This window comes from Anabrus simplex, chromosome 1 (assembly GCF_040414725.1).
Source record: "Anabrus simplex isolate iqAnaSimp1 chromosome 1, ASM4041472v1, whole genome shotgun sequence".
Taxonomy (NCBI): Eukaryota; Metazoa; Arthropoda; class Insecta; order Orthoptera; family Tettigoniidae; genus Anabrus; species Anabrus simplex.
In genome coordinates, this window is record NC_090265.1 from 1,365,174,519 (window position 1) to 1,365,200,460 (window position 25,942).

Below are 25,942 nucleotides of genomic sequence, written 5' to 3' on the forward strand. Positions count from 1 at the left end.
CCCACTAACTACTCTTACAGTTTCTGGAGATGAGGTGCCAGAATTTAGTCCTGCAGGAGTTCTTTAATGTGCCAGTAACTCTACCAAAAGGAGGCTGACATATTTGAGCACCCTCAAATACAGTGTCAACTGTGATGTTGCTTTGTAATTACCGGTAACTGGTCATCTCAGTGTAATTAATTACAGTCAGCTCCAATTAGCAATACCAAAACCCAAGTGTAGATAGATTGGAATGTCAAGTGAAGAGAATTCAGCTGAATGAACATCTACAGTCCGTCACAAATGGAAAGCTGTTTCTGTTGCAGTCATTTATGAAAATGAAAATCCACATCCTGTTTCCAGTCATTTGACCGGGTCAGGAATGGAATGAATGAAGCCCCCATCTAGCAGTGAGGATAGGAATTGTGCCAGCTGCCGAAGCCTGTCGCACTCCTCTGGGGAAATGATTAATGAATGACAAATGAAATGAAATGATATTAGAGAGGGTTGCTGGAATGAATTATGACAGGGAAAACCGGAGTACCCGGAGAAAAATCTGTCCCACCTCTGCTTTGTCCAGCATAAATCTCACATGGAGTGACCGGGATTTGAACCACAGAACCCAGTGGTGAGAGGCTGGTGCACTGCCACCTGAGTTACAGAGGCTCTCGCCGTCATTTATATGAAGTAAAAATATTTTGGCCAAGTGCAAGTGATTTTTAATGCAGTGAAAATTTTTTTTGCTAGTGGCTTTACGTCGCACCGACATAGATAGGTCTGATGGCGACGATGAGATAGGAAAGGCCTAGGGGTTGGAAGGAAGCGCAGTGGCGTTAATTAAGGTACAGCCCCAGCATTTGCTTGGTGTAAAATGGGAAACCACGGAAAACCATCTTCAGGGCTGCCGACAGTGGAATTCGAGCCCACTATCTCCCAGATGCATGCTCACAGCCATGCGCCTCTAACCACATGGCCAACTCGCGCAGTAGACATTTTTCACAGAGTGCAATGCAGAGAATGGGTGGGCTAATGTGACAACATAGAAGCCCTTTGGTTGGATAACACTAAAAAAGCTTCTTGAGGCCTAAATGCTTCCCATTTGACACGACTATAATGTGTCTTATCAGAGATCTTTTACATGTTGAAATAACGACATGCATGCTATCGATTTTTCCCGCCTTAAAAAATCCACTAATCTTCGACAAGATTTATAACACAGTCTTCAGTACAAGTATGGCACTGGACCACCAGTGCTAGTTGATAGTCAACTAAATGTAGGTTGATAAATGCTCAGGTAAGAAAGCAAGCAGGAGTCAAAATAAGTCTATGAAACAGAGGGAGAGCAGCATCTTACCATACGGATAGAGTACACATAAAAGAAAAAACATGCATCCAAAACTTTCCACAGCAGCCTTTGTCAGTGAAGGATAGAACAATAATAGAACAGGTCACTGTTGGCAAGTAGATGCAGTGAGAGGTTGAGGGAGTAGTGGAAAAACAAAAAACACACACACATAAGAAAATGGAAAGAAGGAGCGCTTTTCTAATGTTAAGGCTGGGTGCTTCCCTGGACCTGAAAACCAGTTGATGTCCAACTTCGGAATCTCTACAGGCAAGAGGGTGGGCGTTGGGGGTAAACGTTTGAGGACTTTAACTGTAAAACATCCATCAAACGTGGTTTGGTGGTGCCTGGTGTGAATGGGGACAGGAAGATCAATGGTAGGGGTTTTGTAGGTACTACAATGGCCACATATACATTTAAGTAGTGTGTTGCAGTTCAACTATTAAGTGTATATTTATATTTGTCTTGTCATTTTAGAACATACTGCAAAACATTGCCACTAATAACATTTTAAATATAATAATATAAATATTAAGATTAATATCAAATCTTGATTGTCTGCATGTCCTCCACTAGAATTAATGGTAAACAATTCATGTGGTACCACATTTTCCAATCCAGCAACTTCTTCACATCATGTGGACAGTTTATCACATTGCTTAGTTAGATATGTGAAATTTATTTAATATTAATAAATTAAATTAAAATTTTATTTTTCCATTTCCTTTCTTTTCTACCAATTTCTTAAAAGCACAGGGAGTAGAGATAACTCAGATATTTGGGAAAGAAGTAAGATGTTCAACTTACTGCAACATGTTATTTTAATTTTAAAACTTTACAAACGAGGTAGTCATCAATAATTACATGTTTTTATAAATAAATATTTCTACAGTCTTTCAGTTCAGATGATTCTGGATCATCCGCATTGAACTTTATACATAATTAACATAGTTTTCATCTTTATAAAAGATAAATATAGTTAAACCTGAGGCTATTTTTGGATATTCACAGAGAAAATCTTTACAACTGTGAAACTTGATTAACTTAAATTACAAACATATTATACATGTTTTAAGAGTAGTGTCTACAATTGTTGTCCGTAAGTATTTACAGCAGCATGTTGCAAGGCACGCTCCACATCACGGGTGTGCATGCCAGAAACACAGGGCACTCTAACCAGTCCACATTGATATCCAGTTGCTATCCATAAGAAACTTCGGCAATTAGGATTCCACTGGATCTGCAAATCAAAGAAGCTAATTGAAAACCCTCAATTATAAATTTTTACATTACACACTTACGTTAAGGACTGCTACCAATGCACATTCTTTTGGAATTCAGTTTGGAAATGAGAAAAATATACTAAATTCACATCAATAATATGCAGAAAGGAGGTGGAAAAAATAAAAAAATTACAAACTGAATGCTGAGTACTCAGCCCGAAAGCTGGTTGGTTCCTCAACAGGTGTACTAAGAGAAATTGGTAGTGAAGAAGTTTCCCTGTTACTTTCCTCGCTAAGGCAGAAGGCGTTATTACATATTAGTTTACCAAGCCTACTGATATGCAAACAGGAACCAATCCTATGACCAACATTTTCACACAATTCATCACACAGGACTGGCTACATAACAAATAGTGTTACTAGTAATACTCATATCTCAGTCACTTTCATATCATCAAAGCCAAAGATGAGACTGAGAGAGAGAAATTAATATCAAAATGACGACAATGGTGATGTTTGATGTTTAAAGGGGCCTAACAGCTAGGTCATTGGCCCCAATGGTACAAGGTGCAACGAAATGAAACAATAATTTTAACTTCAAAATGTATCCCCTGAATAAAATCTAAAACAAATGATGAAAAAAATGACCATGAATCCAAAACAATCAGTGGATCCAATTCACAATGCCTCATATTCTGAGATGATTGCTTGTTGTCCAAAGGGGTCCAATATCTAGGTCACCTGCCCCTCATAATTGTACTAATCACAATTGACATAGATTCATGGTGCTCCTCACACCGTGGTACTATACTAGACTTAACTAAAGTTGGCGAATGACAGGTGAGGTTGGAGGGAGGAGCACTGCACGTGGCATTTTACGATGTTGCAACATTCCAGCATTCCTTTCTACATTCTCTTACTCCTCACTTCCGGCTCACTTGTTCCCTCCTTCATTCTGACTGCTGTAACATGAACTGGTCTTTCTTCACATTCTTGTTTTCCACTGTAATGGGAGTGATCGCAAATGGGACAAATTTTGCTGCGACCGTGAGCGACTTGGTCTCATGTTGCGTTATTTTTAACAGGGACTGGCCTGATAAGCACAGACAGTAGAGCGCTGGCCTTCTGATCCCAACTTAGCAGGTTCGATCCTGGCTCAGTCCGGTGGTATTTGATATTGCTACAGAACGTACAATCAATAACATTATTATTCTTTAACAGGGGTGGTACCTATAGCCTGACAAATCCTTCAACATGCCCTCTGTCCTATACTTTGTCTCTGTACACCTTATTGGCATAAGTACAGGACGTAAAATAAATAAGAAAAAGTGAGTTCAAGGGCAAGAGGGTGAGCGGGGAGGACGGGGAGTCATAAATCGTGTGTACTCTTTTCCACACCACCCAGCGGTAGAGTACCTGGTGCTTTTCATCGTACTCGAAATATAAATTAAAATACAATGATTGTACATAGTATGTTAATAGTATTATGTTTGGTGTCCTAGCTCCTTAGTGTGCTAAAAGTGTTTTCATATCGATGTACCAAACTCTCTCTAGTTTATGTACTGACCTAACCCGTCCATCACTGCGTGTCTATAGTCAGGCTTAGTGTAGCAGTGCTACGGATACTGTCTGAGTTCTAATTGGACCTCACCGTATACTTGTAATCAACCTAACTGTAACTGAGTATATCTCTTGGAATTTTAACTAATTATCGTGACATCTCTAAGTGTAACCCAAACCTAACCTTTAAATAATTGCATCGTCACCGTTCTTATTATCGCACGTCACAGTGTCATTGTATTTTAAGTGTCTCCCCGCACGTTACAGTGGTAGCAGAGTATTGCAATCGTGACCTTGTCATCTTACCTAATTTGTTAATTAATTATTTCTGTTAACTGATTTGTGACCCCTTTCTGCATTGCTAATCCTGTTGTTCTCTTCCCCTTACCATGAGTGCACGGAGATTACCAATTTTAAGTTTCCTTCGTAAAGAGGAGCTTGAGTATGAAATTTGCATCAGAAATCACTCTTCTACTGGTACAGTGGCTGGTGATATTAAATTGTTAAAAGATTTAGAGGATGTATCCTTTGCGATACCTGATAGTATTGAGAAAACTGCTGGTGAGTCATTGTCCTTGATTTTAAATAGAGTTGATGAGATTCAATCAATTTTTAATTTTCTTAAACAGGGTGAATCTTCTGGTATTCAGTTTAGACGTATTAATAACCGCCTGAAACATTTTGTCGATCGAACCAGAGATCTTTTAACATTTGATCTCCCGTCCCATCTTAAAGATGGCTGTAATCATGTTCTAAACAAGTCCATTAACTTGTTGTGTGATATTAATGACCTTTTAGACAGAGCAACTAATGACACAGATAAGTCTGACCACCCTACCCCTGATGTTAGTGCTAGAAGTATCAGTCAGCACATTAATCCTGATTCTCTGGTTTGTAATCCTGTCAGTCAAGTAAATTCTGATCACCCAGATTTTTCTGGAGCTCCTTCTAAGGTCAATAACCATAGTGCAACTTCGTCGGGGACTGCTGATAAATCTGAAACTGTTCCCTATGATGTAGTAGGTGGATTTCAAAACCTGTGTATTGGTCAACAGACATTCAGAAATTTACCTCACCCAATTTCGATGCTGCTAAAAAATATTTCTAAGTTATCTATTAGTTCCTTAGAAGAAATCGTTTCCTTTCTGAGATTCTTAACTGAATTTTGGGATGTAGCTAAAGTGTTCAATTTCTCATCTAAACAATTATTCCAGGTTATTTATCCCTATTCGACTGGCATTCTATCAAACCTGATTCTTGATGCTATGTCCAAGAATAAAGCTGTCGAGAGTTTTCACTCTGAAATATTAAGTAATTACATCCCATATAGGGCGTTGTCATCCTTAGTGCAGAAATATCACTGTAGAGTTCAAGGAATGAATGAGAATCTTGCTGATTATATCCAGGACATACTACTGTATACCAAAGTGTTCCAGTTGGATATTTCTGAAAGGAACCTAGTAAGCAATATTATTGAGGGAATCTCACCTGCATATCGGTCGTACCTATGTTTTGTTAATAAACCTAATTCTATTAAAGAACTCCAAGAAATTTCTGTAACGGCTGAGAGTGTAAAGTATGCTGATTATTCTAGACAATTTAATACCCCACCTCCCTTAAAATCCTTACCACCTACCTCCCACCATGTCCAACTTACCAGCAATAATCAACGTAAATGTTTCAACTGTGGCTCTAATAATCATTTAAGGAAGAATTGTCCTAGGAAAAACCAACCTAGAAGAACTAATGAATATAGTATGAATCATTTCTGACTAAAAGGTAATATGGTTAACAAGCATATGAATAATTCTAAGATTCATCTAAATTATCCTGCAAATTATTCTGTTAATGACCTATGTTTGAAAGATTTTCCTAAACCATCACCTACCTTGCCTTATGTATGTTGTGACCGTATAGTCACATGAATAATTATTCAGAATTATATATTTAAGGAATTAGTAGGCTTGTAGCTTCCTTTGTTTGGATGCTGGCAGTAGCGTCATATTGCATAACACTTCGCGACAGAGAGGCGCCTAGATCTCCCAGGGGGTGGCTTAGAAAAACTCCCGAACTGCGCGCGTATCATGGAAAAAGGGGAAGAAGAATACAATTTTGCTGACTCCATATTGAAAACAAAAGCCAACGTCCAGCGATGCCAAAGCGATGGGGCGATTTCAGGGGTATTTTCAACTCAATTAAGGCTAAACTAACCAGAAAACATACGGCAAAGTAATAAGAGGATTATTGGATGAATGGAAAAATTGAAAATCAAGGTAGAATAATCTCGCCTACGAATATGCATCTTCAAATGGTTACGTAATTTCCTCGGCGTCCCCACGCCTACAGGGTCGCCAAATACTCTTAGCGAATACTACCCCCACCCCGATTGTATTGGAATTAATTACGACAAATCCACCGATCATCCCGAGTTCCGCATAACAGCGTGTATTTCGGAGTAGTTGGCCACACAAATTGCCGCACCGCTGGGATTCGTAAGCCTTGTGGATCTGGAAAACTAAAATGTGTAGGAGGAAGATGTCTCCCCAAGCATTCCCCACCCTAGAGAGCCTTTATATTTGCCTGCACATATGAGGGTGAAGGCCAGTCTTTGAGGAGTCTACGAGGTGACCACACGGCCGATTTGTGGTCGGGCTTGCCTTTTCTTTGTATAGAAATGTTGATATAAACGGGAGTGCAAATATGTATAATTTCTCATACGAATTGTCGGTAGAGAACTTAACGGAGCGATAGTGCTGTATGAATTACAGATTGTTCGCAACGCGCCACAAAATTACGTGAATTACGTCGTATGTTCGCATCGCGAAACTGTGACGCCGTGATGTGCCGAATCTCGGACGGAGAAAACAATTCTTCAATTCATCTCCCGTGGTAAAGAGAGTCCGTGGTGTGTGAGGAATAATTTGAATTTTGTGAAGGTAGACATATAAAAAAAGGTAGCACGAAATTCCGTGTAATATGATATAAACAGAAAACAAGTACCAAGTTATCGTGCTGAATGACGGCGTAATTGTAGAAGTACAGAGAAACAGACGTACGAGACAGGGTTTTGAAATAAATATAGGAACCCAATGTCACGTTAATTCAGTTTAATAAACTATTGCAGTGACGGAACCGTGATTTCTGTACTTTCTTTGTCGGACTGAGGTAGTATAGCTGCGTCCGGCATCAAATTAATAAATATGCAACTTTCATTCCGCAAAAGATCGCAATCATACCAATAAAAGGGAAAAATTTGCCTGTAACGCGAGTGGAGGAAGTTTTGTAAAGAAAAGTGTAAACAGTGTCATTTCAGTGGTCAAACCCCAACGCTATGGATTATTCCAGGAGCATCATGGAACGTCTTGAACCAGCGATCTCCCACTTCAGCAGGATGGGTTAAGACCTACAAGGCAGCCCTCCTCGGGGCTCGAGAGACGGACGATGGACAACGGACCAACATGTTGAGTACAAAATTATGATCTTATGATATTGATATTCCCTGTAGATAAATCATGTCAGAATATAGGAATAGCATGGGATGATGTTAAATTGAATAATTATAGGAAGATTAGAGTGGTCGGTATTTTCATTTTAGTTTAACCTTTTAAAGTTGTTTGGGAAGGAAACAAATTAGGAATAGAGTATGAATTTCCCATCTAGTTGTCTGTATTGCACGAGCATGATTATATCCTTGTTTTATGAGTACTGTCAGAGGAGACGGGGGGAAAAGGTTAATTAATTTCGTTGAGGTAACAAAGGAGCCTTCATTCTGGGAGAGATATGTGGAAGAAGACAGGTTAAGATGACGTAAGAATCATTGCCATATATCCTGTGAACCAGATAAAGTTGGATAGATGAAGTACTCGTTTTAATGTAAAGTAGTTGGATTTTATGCATGATAATGTAAGGCGTTGCTGTCCAATATGTGTGTGAAGAGTCATGGCACCGAGGTACAAATGTCCACCCTACCAACTCTAGCTAGTGCCCCGTTAAAGAAAATATTTTTTTTTTGTGTGATTGCTTAAATACCTTTTTGGTAGTCCATTTGATTTCATTTAAATTAATCAGTTTGGTCGGATAATCTTATGCCGATCTATTAAAGAATTATAACTTCATGTCAGGTACATAGTCCGTATTATTATTATTATTATTATTATTATTATTATTATTATTATTATTATTATTATTATTATTATTAGTATCATTATTGTGATTATTACGACTATGGTTATTAGTAAATTCTGTGAGGTTATTAAACTCTAGTTTGCTAGCCCGTGGATTGTGGTAGTTTTACTATGGGAGGCACGAAGATGGAACTCCGGACTCATATGAGAGAGAGAGAGAGAGAGAGTAAAATCATGTCACGGCCCAAAGGTTGAGAGATTGGTCTGATGAAGAATACCTGAGCGGGTTTGAGCATAATTCTATGCACCTGTTTGTATTGGTTATTTTGTTCGCGTGAATAAATTGGCCCACTGAATAGGCTTTTGTAAACGCACTAATGTTGGGTTTTTAAAGAAAGAAGTATGTGGCCGGCATGAGGGCGGTTGACAAGGGAATTTATGGCAGCTTTCCCCGGGAGGGTCGAGCTCGCTTGACGGGTCAAACCAGAACTGCTGAAAAGGCAAATGTATGGCCGTCCGTCTCAAGGAAGTGTTTTTCCTCAATCCCTGTTTCGCTCTGCTAGTAAAGGTTTTTTTTTTTTTTTGTTAATCGATTACCACAATCTAATACGGCTAAGAAAGAATGAATGCAGTAACACTTAGTTCATACACATAGAGAAGCGATAGATAGGGTCTTGATTTTTCAGGTTCCCCGACTCGAGAGACCTGTTGGTCTCCCGTTCGTACCTCGGACATGACAAAAGGGAGTCAGTCACACAAACGACGGCTAATGGTAATCCAGATGCAGTTACCATGTATGGAAAATGTTATATTTGTGTTTTCTCTTCCAGGTGTGATAATAGTGTAAATAGGATGTTGTTTTGATGCTAATTGATTTGTTTAATTGAGGCTTCGTGAAAAATCCTTTGGTAGTTCGTTTGAGTGGAGGGTTCAGGCCCTAGAATGTGTATAGTTAGTCCTCAAATGAGGTGATTAGCAGTAACAAGAATTATGTGCATTTCATGTTTTTGCGAGAGGTTGCGACGCCGTGAAGTCGTTTATCATTTTATGATTTTTTTTAAATGTCTTTAAATATTATATTTCTCGTGTTATGTTCGATGTAGGTGGCCACTCTAATCTTAGAGTAAATTAGTGTAACTTGCTGTGTTTTAAATATGTAATTTGGGAATTAATCCCGGGAATATTTATATCCGTAACATCATAGTTTCCTTATAAAATTTTGTAAAAAGTTTGGTTCATTATAATAGTGTTTACCGTACTCAGCAGGTAAAATAATCGTGTCCGCAAACTCGAAACCAAGTTGATCAACCAAGAGCGTAATAAACGCAACTCAAATTTCTCTGAGTTGTTTGAAGTTAAATGTGAACACCCATGTGCTTAATCCGAATAGGTGATTGTTTTTTGTGTTATAAATTTCAACAGTGTATGTCAATAGACCACATTATGAATCTTATAATGATGGGGATAAAAACTTCACTTGGGTGGCAGCCCGGACAAGGTTGTCCGTGGTTGGTATTAAAATTCTATGATGTAATTTAACGTTGAAGTTCAAGGTTATAGATTGTAAATATGTTCAACGGGAGTGAATTAAATAATCAGAAAATTTATTCGTGCCTATGTTTCTTGCCGATAGTTAGCATCCAGAACCTCTTCCGTTCATGTTATGCCTTTAAGTTAGTTGTAAGATATTTTATTTTTTTATCGCCGCGGACGGTCTGCGACTCTGAGTAGCCGGGGTTCAGATCTTAGGAACGGGAGAGTGAGCAGCGACCTTGCTAGGCCGCAGGGCGTTGACCTCTCATGTGAGTGGATTACTTATTCAATCCCAATGAGAGGGAATCGTCACAGGCCGAAAAAGGTCCCTTGACCATCGCCTTCCGTGGAGCATGGTGCCATGTGTTCATGACCCGACAGGGTCACCTCTTTGTTGGCACATGGTACCATGAGCTATGGGGGATGGTGGGAAAGGTCCCATATGGCGCCCTTCGTGTTGGCATTTTCGGCATTTCCAGTAGGTTTTTTCGGTTTTTTCGGTAGGCATTTTCGGATTTTAAATTTTCTGAAAAATGGGCGCATGGCATGGTAATGCCAGAATTAAAAATTTGTAGGAATGGCCAATTATGATAAAGAACTGATTTAGTTCATATTACTGGATGCACATGATTGGACCAATAGGTGAAAATGAATGACGAGTGACAGTAAAATTTAATTTGTACGTGTACGGCGAAGATTGTCGTATGTCATGGTTATTATCATTATTATTATTATTATTATTATTATTATTATTATTATTATTATTATTATTACTACGGCAATAACCATGACGGTCATTCATAGCAATTGACGTACCCAGAAATTAATAAAGGATTCTATTGAATCCGGGAAACAATGGAATGATTTTCCCGAATCTGAGGAAAACGAATATCGATACCCTTCAGGTAACCATATTCATGGGTATTAGTCAGGAGGTACTACTTGCAAGAGGCCTCATTGCTAAAAGTGAGTGTTAATTCATGTGACGAGTTAGATTCTCCGCGGAGTAGCCAAGGTGACCTCAGGCCTTTGAGCTGATTCTGAAGATGCAGTAGATTAGGCTTCAGACGGAAAGTCTTGGGACGGTATTACCCAGTGTATCAGGTGTATCTGCCTCAATGCTGGAAGGATGACCTAATTTATTGGCATATACCACCTGTGTTGGTATTTTATTTCGGATAGCTAATGTATTCAAAATTTTATCGTTAAGTATTATGGCTACATTCTTTAATTTTGATTATGCTCCCGGTGCAACAGGGGTGTAAATGTTAGGCAACTTCGAGTTAGCGTTTCCGTTTTGTGGCTACGTTTTGGACTTCATTCTATTAAATTGTAGAAATTTTCGAAGTTGAGTGGGGAAACAACCTTGAAGAAAACTTGGTTTCGAGTTAATTGACCCAGGTCCTAAGTTCGAGTCTAAAGGGGGGCTCATTTAATGAAAATTGTGTTCGTAATGGAATTAGAACAGATGAAAGAATGGATGCAGGAGATGATTCGCGGTAATAGCGAAAGCATTTTGGCGAAAATTAATCAGAATAACGAGGACATGCAGGGTATGAAAGAAATGATGCGTGAAAATAACGAGGACATGCAGGGTATGAAGGAACTGATGCGTGAAAATAACGAAGACATGCAGGCGAAACTAAATGAGACTAGTGAGGATATTCAGGTAAACATTAAAGAAATGATAGAGAAGGTACAGGAGGAATGCAAGGAAGGGAGAGAGGAGATCAATAAACGGCTAGGTGACTTTGAGGAGCGGTTCGAGCGAATGACTGAACGTCAGAACGAACTAGTTGACCAACTTAAAGTCGATCGAGAACGTTGTAAGAAGGTTACCGAGAAATTAGGAGCGCGAGTAGACGGTGTAGAGGAAAAACAGGAAATTTTTGGCAAGATGATCAACACAGCGGTTGAGCGTGTAGGTTGTATTGAGGCCCAAACTATCAGTATGGCGGAGCAACTCGAGGAACACATTAGAGCGACAGTGGCATATCAGGAAACTACCAGTAGGGAGATTGAAGCAACTAAGGGGGAGATATGTCAGGCTCAGAGCAAACTATGTGATGTGCAACATCAAGCCGTGGCGGTGCGTAAGGAATTTGCTGAGTCAATAGAGAAGCAGGTATCCAAAGTCAAAGAAATAACGACCGAAGAAATAATTTCGATCCGAGAAGAGGTTCATAAGAGGGACGACCAAATATCAGATAGAATCGAGGATTGGTCCCATAAAATCCAGAAGGCGAAAATTAGGGTAGATACCCATGAAAACCTCATCCAAGAGTTGAGAGAAGAGGTAGGAAAATTGAAAGTACGGGAGGATTTTCACGGAAAGGGAAAGGAGTTCAGTCCGATAAAATCGAGCCCCGTTAACCCTTTCGAAATGAAGGTGGAGCCGGAAGGAACAGGTCTTTTTGCTAGGATTAATACCAGTCAGGAACAGTTATCTGGAACGCAAATGCACAATTCGACGTCAATTCCCATTGAACCAATACCCATTTACAATATGATGAAGATGGCGGAAGATAAGCCGAAACGGTTTAAACCTGGGGGAAACATGACTCCAAAGAAATTCTTGCTCGAAATGGACGGATATATGGCCGATAATCGGATAACGCCAGAGCGAAAATTGAGGGTTGTGGAAAGGTTTTTGGAAGACCAGGCCCTCGTTTGGTTCCAAGCGTTCCGGTAGTGCTTTGATGGATATGAGAGCTTTAAAAGGGCATTTCTGGATAAGTATTGGGGAATGCAGACTCAACAGGGGTTGCGATTGGAGTTGTACTCTCGTCGGTACTCCATGACTGGCCCAACGCGCTTCTGTGAGTACTTCACTGGGCAGCTAGTCAAGATGAGAGAACTAGACAATCCCCCGGCAGAAATTGAGCTAATGGCAGCCATTAGTAAGCAATTTCCCGCCGACGTTCAACGCATGTTAATAGCCGCGAACGTAAAGACGGCGGTGGAAATGGAACAGGTGTTGCGGCACCTTGACCAAACGTCCAGTGGGCAGCATATACGAACTAGGCAGACAGAGATGGTCAACGTTTTGGATTGCCAAGGGAGTGCTAATCCAACCAGCCAGAAAGATCAGGGAACAAGTACACGGGAGCTGTACGTTGGGAACCGAAACCCAAGAGATGCGAGGTGGAGGTCTCGACCATGGGAAGAGTCCAGACGTAAATATGATAGACCGGCTTATAAGCAAAATGGTAATAATAGAGAGCGTCGACCATATCCAAAATGGCAACCGCGCAATGACGGAAATTCCCAACAGCGTAGGGAATACTACCAGGGCGACCTTCAGGACAGAAAAAGGGAGTCACAACAGTACGTCCGGGAGCTAAATGCATCACAAAATGTTAAGGACATATGGGAGCAGCCCATTAGGCGATTAACTCAGACGACCGAATGTAAAGGGGCTGAAAGCCTTGCATTGCAACAACACAATGCAAGTCAAAGTAGATTAGATCCCCGTGCGCCAGAATATGAGGCAGCTGAGGGAGATCGTCTAAAAAAAAGCCGAAGTACTAGATGAGGAGATAGCCGAATTTTCGAAGGCTATCGACCCTCAAACATTGTCATGGATAGTGATCACGATCGACACGTGGGTTGTACAATCTGATGAGTTATTGGAAGATAAGTTTCAAACCGACATCAAGGTCGTGAGGGAATTGCCTGTGATTTATATCAGAGTTCATGGGGTCCGAGTTCGTTGTCTTGTGGATACGGGAGCCAGCGTGAGCGTCGTTTCTAGAATACTATTACAAGAACTTCAATCCAAGAATGAAATCCCGGTTATCCCAATATCAAATGTCAAAGTTCGTGGGGTAATCCCTGACAGGACCACGATCTGCAATAGTCAAGCGTATTTGGATCTGGAGATTGGGAAGGATATTATTTCCCACCCGTTCATTGTTTTGTCCAAAATGGAATATAATGTTATCATCGGTTCAGATTTCCTAAGGGAATATAAAGCCCATATCAATATGGAAACAAACGAAATTTGTTTAAAGTTGGATTCGGCCCAAACTGAGATAAAGTTAAATGATTGTGAAGACTTAGAAACCGAGGAAAGGATTTGGATGACGCAGCTCTGTTCAGGAAACACGGAGGGAGAGGAAAACTGGATAGGAGTGGACGGAATGTGCCACAACGTTTTTGAGGAATCTGGAATGACAATCGCCGCATTGGAAACAGAAGAGGAACCATCGTTGGATTCAACCATTCAAGGAAAAATTCATGAAGCCAAAATTGGGGAAAATGAGAAGGATCAATTACTCAAAATTTTAGAGCAATGCAAAGAAGTTTTCGGTTCAAGACCGGGGAAGATCCCAAATTTCCAGTATACCTTGGTAGTAAACAGTTGGGAACCATTTAAGCAACGCCCGTATCCGGTACCAGAAAAGTATCATGACAAAGTCAGTCAAATAATTAGCGAGATGGAGGCTAGTGGTTTGATTATGAAGTCACCAACACCTTTTCTGAACCCACTCGTAATCGTGGAGAAAGCGAATGGGTCCCTTCGCGTTTGCCTTGACGCGAGGGCCATTAATAAGCGCTTAGTCCCCGAGTATGATCAAGCCCCCTGTATCAAGGACATCCTGAAGAAATTTCGGCATATGAAATTGTTTTCTGGGGTCGACTTAACTTCCTCTTTTCATCACGTAGAGTTAGACCCGAAGACCAAAATTTTGACTGGGTTCATGTTTGACCAAACGACGTACGTCTTCAATCGTCTTCCGTTCGGCATTATGAACGCGGGATCCGCTCTTATCCGAGCTCTTGATAGAAACCTTAGCGACGAGGTAAAAGCATTCACTGTAAGGTACATTGATGACATTCTGGTGGCGTCTGAGACAGTCGAGGATCATCTCGAGAAGATCAGGAAACTCTTGCTCGATCTGGATCGAAACAACTTTAAAGTCAACCTTTCAAAGTCACAGTTTTGTCAAAGGAGTATTTTATTTTTGGGACACGTGATTGATGCCGATGGCGTGATCCCAAACCCCATAAAAATTCAAGCAATCCAAAACTTTCCAAGACCAACTAGGGTCAAGCATGTTCGGCAATTTCTAGGGATCTGTAACTTCTTTTCTGATCATTGTCCTGGGTATACCGAAGTCGTAGCACCCCTCCAAAATTTGCTAAAGAAAAATAACCGTTGGAAGTGGAACGAGGAATGCGAAGCTGCTTTCGATAAGACGAAGGAACTCCTCGCCAACAGCGTCAAATTAGGTTACCCAGATTACTCAAAGAAATTCATCGTGCAAACGGACGCATCGAAAATTGGGGTCGGTGCCGTGTTGTACCAAGAAGACCCGGAGGCACGACCAAAGATCACATATCTGGCATTTATGAGCCGAAAATTGAGAACTCACGAGCTCAAATACACAGTGACTGAACTCGAGATGTTAGCCATCGTCACAGCCCTAGGTCATTGGCGAAAGTATATCTACGGTTTCCCCATTGTCTTACGGACGGACCATAAGGCGTTAACGTTCATGCTCAAGTCGACAATGACGAGCGAAAGGGTCAATCGTTGGTGTCTTTTCGTCCAGCAGTATGACTTAACAGTAGAGCATTGTGCTGGGAAAAACAACATTATCGCAGATGCATTGAGTCGAAACCCGGACCCCAGCGAAACTTCCATTTTCCACATCCAACTAGAAGATGAAGACCAGGCCACGCTAGAGAAGTTGAGGACTATAGGGGAGGAGCAAGAAAGAGATCCGGAAACAGGGAAATTGATCAAGTTCTTCAAGCGGAAGATACAACCAGGTACCGCCGAGTACTCAGAAATAGAGAAGAAGGCAGAACGATACAATTACTTCAATGGGATTCTACACAAATTTGTCGATGATAACCACACTCGATACAGGATTGTAGTGCCGCCCGTCTTACATGAAGACTTAATTTGGTTAGCCCACCGAGCCATTGGTCACGCCGGGATCGACAAGGTTGTATCTACGTTAAAGGAAACCTTCATTTGGCAAAATTTGAGGAAGATTGTCCGCCGTGTATTGATGACGTGCGATATATGCCAGCGGGTGAAACACAACACCTTTTTGCTCAAACAACTGCCACGACCTTTGTTGCCGAAGGAGCCCAAAGAGCTCTTCGCGCTAGATTTTTATGGTCCTTTGCCCAAGGCACGACGCGGAATGCAGCATATTTTGGTGTGCGTCGATGTTTTTTCGAAGTTCATCCAACTTTGCCCTGTACAAAAAGCAAATACCAGAGCTGTCATAAATCAGATAAAGAATAAAATCATTCCGAGGATGGGTAAACCGGAGTGTATTTTAACAGACCACGGTTCCCAATTTACCTCCGGAGCTTTTAGAAGGGATATTGAACGGCTAGGGGTGAAGCATCATTTGAGTTCGATTCGCCATCCCGAATCTAATCCAGCTGAGCGGATCATGCGGGAAATAGGCAAATTCTGCCGAATCTACTGTTCCCGTCAACATTGGCGATGGGTGGACGTCCTCCCTATCATTGAGGAGTGTGTTAATGGGACAGTCCACGAATCAACTGGGATGATCCCAAGCGTCGTTCATTTCGATGAAGTGCCCAAGAGACCCTGGGTGAACGTGATCCAATGTCCCCAAGACCCCCGTTTATCCGCGGAACTCTGCATCCAAACGACGGCAGAATACTTGAAGGGACAGGCGGAAAAGAGATTACGACGTCTGCGTGGGAAAAGGTACCATCGGCCGCTACGAGTTGGTGAACTCGTCCTTGTTAAACGACCAGCGATCTCCGATCCCGCAAATAAAATCTATCACAAATTTGCGGAGCTATACATTGGGCCGTATAGGGTCATCGAAAATCTCGATAATAACTCGTACAAGGTCCAGAGTATGGACGGCACAACTGAGACAGTATACAACGCCGCAAATTTGAAAGTATACCATCCTCCAGGAAGCGGCAGAATAGACGCAAATCAGGTGGATGAGAACACCGAAGAAGAGGAAGAGGATCTGGAGAGAGAAGAAGATGAGGATCCATTGGACGAGGAAGAGGACGTTCAAGAGGATGCAATGGTCCACGTGATGTCAACGGTCGAGCAGGAGAACCAAGATGACCAGTGTTGTGAAGAATGCCTAGGATTGTATCAGAAGCGTGAAGCCTTGGGACGGATATGTTTCCTTCTCGAAAGAGAAAATGCCTGGCTGAAATTTGAGTCTCAAAGATTAAGTACTGTCAGAGGAGACGTTCCTTAAAGCAAGATTTAAACCAAGAAATTCGTAACTCCGTTCCAAATTTCTTGAAACCAATGGAGGGGCAGATGTGACCGTATAGTCACATGAATAATTATTCAGAATTATATATTTAAGGAATTAGTAGGCTTGTAGCTTCCTTTGTTTGGATGCTGGCAGTAGCGTCATATTGCATAACACTTCGCGACAGAGAGGCGCCTAGATCTCCCAGGGGGTGGCTTAGAAAAACTCCCGAACTGCGCGCGTATCATGGAAAAAGGGGAAGAAGAATACAATTTTGCTGACTCCATATTGAAAACAAAAGCCAACGTCCAGCGATGCCAAAGCGATGGGGCGATTTCAGGGGTATTTTCAACTCAATTAAGGCTAAACTAACCAGAAAACATACGGCAAAGTAATAAGAGGATTATTGGATGAATGGAAAAATTGAAAATCAAGGTAGAATAATCTCGCCTACGAATATGCATCTTCAAATGGTTACGTAATTTCCTCGGCGTCCCCACGCCTACAGGGTCGCCAAATACTCTTAGCGAATACTACCCCCACCCCGATTGTATTGGAATTAATTACGACAAATCCACCGATCATCCCGAGTTCCGCATAACAGCGTGTATTTCGGAGTAGTTGGCCACACAAATTGCCGCACCGCTGGGATTCGTAAGCCTTGTGGATCTGGAAAACTAAAATGTGTAGGAGGAAGATGTCTCCCCAAGCATTCCCCACCCTAGAGAGCCTTTATATTTGCCTGCACATATGAGGGTGAAGGCCAGTCTTTGAGGAGTCTACGAGGTGACCACACGGCCGATTTGTGGTCGGGCTTGCCTTTTCTTTGTATAGAAATGTTGATATAAACGGGAGTGCAAATATGTATAATTTCTCATACGAATTGTCGGTAGAGAACTTAACGGAGCGATAGTGCTGTATGAATTACAGATTGTTCGCAACGCGCCACAAAATTACGTGAATTACGTCGTATGTTCGCATCGCGAAACTGTGACGCCGTGATGTGCCGAATCTCGGACGGAGAAAACAATTCTTCAATTCATCTCCCGTGGTAAAGAGAGTCCGTGGTGTGTGAGGAATAATTTGAATTTTGTGAAGGTAGACATATAAAAAAGGTAGCACGAAATTCCGTGTAATATGATATAAACAGAAAACAAGTACCAAGTTATCGTGCTGAATGACGGCGTAATTGTAGAAGTACAGAGAAACAGACGTACGAGACAGGGTTTTGAAATAAATATAGGAACCCAATGTCACGTTAATTCAGTTTAATAAACTATTGCAGTGACGGAACCGTGATTTCTGTACTTTCTTTGTCGGACTGAGGTAGTATAGCTGCGTCCGGCATCAAATTAATAAATATGCAACTTTCATTCCGCAAAAGATCGCAATCATACCAATAAAAGGGAAAAATTTGCCTGTAACGCGAGTGGAGGAAGTTTTGTAAAGAAAAGTGTAAACAGTGTCATTTCAGTGGTCAAACCCCAACGCTATGGATTATTCCAGGAGCATCATGGAACGTCTTGAACCAGCGATCTCCCACTTCAGCAGGATGGGTTAAGACCTACAAGGCAGCCCTCCTCGGGGCTCGAGAGACGGACGATGGACAACGGACCAACATGTTGAGTACAAAATTATGATCTTATGATATTGATATTCCCTGTAGATAAATCATGTCAGAATATAGGAATAGCATGGGATGATGTTAAATTGAATAATTATAGGAAGATTAGAGTGGTCGGTATTTTCATTTTAGTTTAACCTTTTAAAGTTGTTTGGGAAGGAAACAAATTAGGAATAGAGTATGAATTTCCCATCTAGTTGTCTGTATTGCACGAGCATGATTATATCCTTGTTTTATGAGTACTGTCAGAGGAGACGGGGGGAAAAGGTTAATTAATTTCGTTGAGGTAACAAAGGAGCCTTCATTCTGGGAGAGATATGTGGAAGAAGACAGGTTAAGATGACGTAAGAATCATTGCCATATATCCTGTGAACCAGATAAAGTTGGATAGATGAAGTACTCGTTTTAATGTAAAGTAGTTGGATTTTATGCATGATAATGTAAGGCGTTGCTGTCCAATATGTGTGTGAAGAGTCATGGCACCGAGGTACAAATGTCCACCCTACCAACTCTAGCTAGTGCCCCGTTAAAGAAAATATTTTTTTTTTGTGTGATTGCTTAAATACCTTTTTGGTAGTCCATTTGATTTCATTTAAATTAATCAGTTTGGTCGGATAATCTTATGCCGATCTATTAAAGAATTATAACTTCATGTCAGGTACATAGTCCGTATTATTATTATTATTATTATTATTATTATTATTATTATTACTATTATTATTATTATTATTATTATTATTATTAGTATCATTATTGTGATTATTACGACTATGGTTATTAGTAAATTCTGTGAGGTTATTAAACTCTAGTTTGCTAGCCCGTGGATTGTGGTAGTTTTACTATGGGAGGCACGAAGATGGAACTCCGGACTCATATGAGAGAGAGAGAGAGAGAGTAAAATCATGTCACGGCCCAAAGGTTGAGAGATTGGTCTGATGAAGAATACCTGAGCGGGTTTGAGCATAATTCTATGCACCTGTTTGTATTGGTTATTTTGTTCGCGTGAATAAATTGGCCCACTGAATAGGCTTTTGTAAACGCACTAATGTTGGGTTTTTAAGGAAAGAAGTATGTGGCCGGCATGAGGGCGGTTGACAAGGGAATTTATGGCAGCTTTCCCCGGGAGGGTCGAGCTCGCTTGACGGGTCAAACCAGAACTGCTGAAAAGGCAAATGTATGGCCGTCCGTCTCAAGGAAGTGTTTTTCCTCAATCCCTGTTTCGCTCTGCTAGTAAAGGTTTTTTTTTTTTTTTTGTTAATCGATTACCACAATCTAATACGGCTAAGAAAGAATGAATGCAGTAACACTTAGTTCATACACATAGAGAAGCGATAGATAGGGTCTTGATTTTTCAGGTTCCCCGACTCGAGAGACCTGTTGGTCTCCCGTTCGTACCTCGGACATGACAAAAGGGAGTCAGTCACACAAACGACGGCTAATGGTAATCCAGATGCAGTTACCATGTATGGAAAATGTTATATTTGTGTTTTCTCTTCCAGGTGTGATAATAGTGTAAATAGGATGTTGTTTTGATGCTAATTGATTTGTTTAATTGAGGCTTCGTGAAAAATCCTTTGGTAGTTCGTTTGAGTGGAGGGTTCAGGCCCTAGAATGTGTATAGTTAGTCCTCAAATGAGGTGATTAGCAGTAACAAGAATTATGTGCATTTCATGTTTTTGCGAGAGGTTGCGACGCCGTGAAGTCGTTTATCATTTTATGATTTTTTTTTAATGTCTTTAAATATTATATTTCTCGTGTTATGTTCGATGTAGGTGGCCACTCTAATCTTAGAGTAAATTAGTGTAACTTGCTGTGTTTTAAATATGTAATTTGGGAATTAATCCCGGGAATATTTATATCCGTAACATCATAGTTTCCTTATAAAATTTTGTAAAAAGTTTGGTTCATTATAATAGTGTTTACCGTACTCAGCAGGTAAAATAATCGTGTCCGCAAACTCGAAACCAAGTTGATCAACCAAGAGCGTAATAAACGCAACTCAAATTTCTCTGAGTTGTTTGAAGTTAAATGTGAACACCCATGTGCTTAATCCGAATAGGTGATTGTTTTTTGTGTTATAAATTTCAACAGTGTATGTCAATAGACCACATTATGAATCTTATAATGATGGGGATAAAAACTTCACTTGGGTGGCAGCCCGGACAAGGTTGTCCGTGGTTGGTATTAAAATTCTATGATGTAATTTAACGTTGAAGTTCAAGGTTATAGATTGTAAATATGTTCAACGGGAGTGAATTAAATAATCAGAAAATTTATTCGTGCCTATGTTTCTTGCCGATAGTTAGCATCCAGAACCTCTTCCGTTCATGTTATGCCTTTAAGTTAGTTGTAAGATATTTTATTTTTTTATCGCCGCGGACGGTCTGCGACTCTGAGTAGCCGGGGTTCAGATCTTAGGAACGGGAGAGTGAGCAGCGACCTTGCTAGGCCGCAGGGCGTTGACCTCTCATGTGAGTGGATTACTTATTCAATCCCAATGAGAGGGAATCGTCACAGGCCGAAAAAGGTCCCTTGACCATCGCCTTCCGTGGAGCATGGTGCCATGTGTTCATGACCCGACAGGGTCACCTCTTTGTTGGCACATGGTACCATGAGCTATGGGGGATGGTGGGAAAGGTCCCAATGTGCACACATCAATGATGTTCCTGTATGTATGTTACTTGATTCTGGCAGTTGTATTTCTGTGTTAAGCCATTCTTGGTATTTAAAATTTAAATCCCTATGCAAGTTTTCTGATATTAAGAAGGTTGAATCTTCATTTCGGTCTGCAAATTCTACTGCTCTGGAAATCTTGGGTTCAGTTGAAGTAAAAGTTAGAATAGGAACATATACTTGGAAGTTCAGTTTTTTAGTTGCTAGTCACTTATCCTGTGATGGTATACTAGGTCATAATTTTCTGTATCATACTGGTTTAGTGTTAAACATCCAAGATCAGTATTTCTTTTTTAAATTTTCTCCTTCGGTTAATTTTCCCTTTTGTCAACATGTTAAGTATAACGTGGCTCATGAAAACAACCTTGTTAACCATGAAAATGTAATTTCCGCTTCAGTTTCTACTAAGAATTTTACTTATCAGGGTCAGATGCCCCTTGAGAACAATTTGATTAGTCCTGACCATGTAACTTCTGATTCTCATAAAGTTGAAAATATTTATTCTGATCAAAATAAGGTGCCCTGTGAGGACTATTTTGATGATGATGAAAAGGCTGATCCTCTTCCATTTAATCTTGAACATCTCAATGACCTTCAGGCTAAGAAAATCAGGGATTTGTGTAACGAGTTTCCAGATGTCCTTACAAATAGGTTAGGGGTTACTGATGTAATTAAGTACAAGATTGAATTAACTGACCCAACTCCAGTGAGATCTCCTCCATACCGTCTATCTCCACCTAAAATGAAAGCATTAAGGGAAATTATTGACCAAATGCTAGAGGAAGGTGTTATCAGAAAATCCACCTCTCCTTATTCTTCACCTATTTTCTTAGTTCCCAAAGCTCAAGGGGGATTTCGAGCTGTTGTTGATTACAGAGCCGTCAACCAGAAAATAAGCATTCAGTCCATCCCTCTCCCTGACATTCATTCATGCTTCGCATGGTTTGTTAATGCTAAGGTCTATTCCTCCTTCGATTTAAATCAAGCCTATTTCCAAGTTCCTTTAGAGGAAGAATCTAAGAAGATTACTGCCTTCGCCACTGACTGGAACCTCTATGAATTCAATCGACTGCCCTTTGGCGTCTCCAGTGGCGCAGCTGTTTTGACAAGGCTGTTAGACAACATTTTTAGTGACATTAAATTTAAATACATCTACCATTTTCTTGACGATCTTGTTATATATAGCGAATCATTTGAGGATCATTTGATACACCTCAAGGAAGTATTGACCAGACTTCGCAAGGCTGGATTAACTGTTAAACCCTCTAAGGTCAAATTTGCATCTTCTGAAATTCCCTTCTTAGGTCATATTATTTCTGGTAATGGGGTCGCTATTGATCAGAGTAGGACTCTTGCTATTCAGCAATTTCCACCACCTAAAGATGTCAAAGGCGTTGCCCGATTCATTGGCATGGTAAACTTTTTCAGGAAATTTGTCCCTAAGTTTGCAGAGAGAGCTGCTGCATTAAATTCACTAAGAAAGAAAAATGTAAAATTTCAATGGGGTGTACCCCAGCAGGAAGCCTTTGATGATCTGAAACTAGCATTATGTAATGCTCCTGTTTTAGCTATGCCAGATTTCAATAAAGAATTCATTTTACAAACCGATGCTTCTCACAATGCTATTGCTGCTGTACTACTGCAAGATAGTGAACTTGGTAGACGTGCCATTAGTTATGCATCAAGAACTCTTTCTGATACTGAATGTAAATTTTCTGTTTATGAACTTGAGGCACTTGCTGTTCTATTTGGACTTGAAAAGTTTAGGCTTTACCTTGAACATGTTCCTTTCATTCTGGAATCTGACAATCAAGCTCTTAGTTGGGTACTAAGTAAACCTAGGAAAACTGGTCGCATTGCTAGATGGGCTGTAAGAATTTTAGCATTTAAATTTCAAGCCAGACATATTAAAGGCACTGACAATGTAATTGCAGATGGTCTTAGCAGAATGTTCTCCTCTAAAAATGTAAATCATAATCTAGGATCCTCCCCTGAGAATATCACTAAACCTACTAATCCTGTCAATCTGCCTCCTACAGATAGCCTAAAGTTAGGATCATCCTTAAATAATTCAACCAATGCCATATTAACTGATTGCCCATTCCTTTTTAAGGACATTGCTAAGACTCAACTAGAAGACCAGGAACTAAAAATCCTCATTGATAGGATTAATAATGGTGAAGTCATCAAACCTTATGTGCTTAAAGATCAGGTCTTGTGTTGTAAGGCTAGAGCAGATAACAAGTTCAAAATTGTAGTCTCTGCTATTTTAGTACCTGCATTATTTAAGTACTACCATGAATCTGTTTTTGGTGCTCATTCTGGAGTTTTTAAAACTAGAGAAAGGATCAGAAAACATTTCATTTGGAAAGGAATGGATAGTGAAATTAGAGAAAGGATTAAGAATTGTAAAATTTGTTCCATTAGCAAACCTTCCCTGAATAAACACATTGGCCTCTTGTCATCATCTCAAGCTCAACGACCTATGGAAAAGTTGTTTATCGATTATGTGGGACCATTCCCCCGTAGTTCACGCGGTTCCAGATTTGCACTTGTATGTGTTGACGGATTTACCCGTTTTACCTGGATTTTCGCTACTCGGGTTGCTAACTCCCAAACTACAATTAACTGTCTCCAACAAATTTTTTCTTCCTTTGGAACCTGTAAGTTTTTAGTTTCTGACAATGCCCAATGTTTCAAAAGTCAGTTATTTCGCAAATTCTGTTTTGACTTATCTATTGCTCACATTACTACCATTCCATATTATCCTAATGCTTCATTTTCTGAACGTGTCAATCGGAACCTTAAAGCGGCCTTGATTGCATATCATCATTCTGACCAAGCTAAATGGGATACTTCCTTACATTGGCTGGCCTTTGCTTTCAATTCTGCTATACATGAATCCCACAAGAAGACCCCCTTTTCATTAATGTTTACCTTTCCTCCTAATACCCCTCTTACCAATTTGTGGTCCATCAATGATCTTCTTCCTGAAAAGATTGATGCTGGTGAGATCCGCAAGGTGTGGAAGCAAGCTAAGAAAGCATTAAAGGTTTCATATGACAAAGTTGAAAAACAGTATAATAAAGGACGAAGAGCCACCAAGCTCTCTCTCGGCGATAAAGTCTATGTTAAAACATACTACCAAAGTTCTGCTACTAATAATTTTTCTGCTAAGCTATCACCTCGTTACAGAGGACCCTGTACCATTTTGGAGTTTCTCTCTCCTGTATCTGTTTTGGTCAAGGACGATGAGAACAATCGAATTAGCAGATTTCACCTTTCTCAAATTAAAAATGCATGATTGTAAATGTTAACTGTGGTGTATCTATCTAATTGTTGTAACTGTATTTATTTCTATCATCATTTCTGGGTATATTGTAAATTCTAAACTCCTTACTTGCTTAAGTATTTTACATATTTGTTATCCTGGCTGGTGCATTCTATTAATGCTATTTGTTTGGTTTTCATGTTCTGCCTTGGGTTTCCCATCCACTAACACATTGCATGGAGGTTGAATGATGTTTTGTTGGAGCAACATTGATTTAATTCTTATGGAGATGGTTTGGTGGACATCACATTGCTTTAAGGGTTTGATATTAAATTTGTTCCCTCCTGGACTGGGAATTCAACAACCATGTAAGTCTGTAGTCTTAAATTTTAATTTATTATTGGTATTAAAGTTATATTTGTTTTTTTTGTTCTCCTTGTTCTCTTAACCTTGTTTAGGTATTTTTCTAATTGAAACACTATGTGGATCTAACCAATGTTATCCCTCTATTTTACCAGCTTGATCTGTATATCACCTATGCAGTCCTGTGAACTTCTTGGAAATATCCCTTTGTTGAAGTATATCATAGTGTTTTATCTTGTCCTAATCTTACATTATGTTTCCCTAGCCGCTGCCTGAATTATGTCGAGATGCTGTTACCTATTTAATTATTTATCATGCCATTTATTTCAGTATTTAGATCCCTGCTTATTTTGGGTTTTGGTAAATTATATTCCTTTTCTCTCCTTGTAAATGTTGTCCTTGAATCATTATACCTCATGTAAAATACTCCATTTACAGTGTCCTACTAGTTACGCCTTGTGTTATGAAGTTGTGATTTGAACCTACCCTTACCTTCAGCATCCATATGTTGGTTAATCTGGTTTTAAACCTGTTAGAGAATGTATTGTGGATTATTACTCCTTTTAACTGTGAATGGTTCAGTGTCATGTAGGTAAAGTACCTGCTACATTAGTTGCATGTATTGGTGTGTAATCTTGCAGTAACCTGAAATTAACCTTGTAAACTATTTCCTGAATTATTATCATCATTTTGGGTCTGGTTCTAGTGGTAAATTTGTTCCTGCCTGTCTGCAATTTTTTGTTGTGGTTTTTTCCCTTGGCCTGTTATCCTAAATTTTAATTTTAAACATTTATTATTGTTATCTATTACTGGTAGTTTGTGGTAATGTTATGGGTGATAGACCCAGCCTTATTTAGTGTTGTTCTTGCCTGAACATGGTCATGTGTTATAACAATCTTTGAAAATTTTTCCTGTAGCCCTTGTCTTGGTGGGAAGTAAATTCTATTGCTTATGGTGTCCTAAATTTTCTCCTCCTTATGTTCTGGTGCTCCTTTAGAGTACTACCTACCTAGTTTTCTGTTCTGGC

At 40.1% G+C, this 25,942-nt stretch overlaps 1 protein-coding gene across 1 annotated transcript in view; it reads right to left on the minus strand.

Moving 5' to 3' along the window:
• Window positions 1-2,051: 2,051 nt before the first annotated feature.
• Window positions 2,052-25,942, minus strand: part of LOC136859080 (uncharacterized) — a 357,013-nt gene continuing 333,122 nt past the window's right edge. The window contains exon 19 of the mRNA XM_067138671.2: window positions 2,052-2,561. Within this exon, the coding sequence (XP_066994772.2) occupies window positions 2,406-2,561 (156 nt within the window). The 3' untranslated portion in view covers window positions 2,052-2,405. The remainder of the gene's footprint in view (window positions 2,562-25,942) is intronic.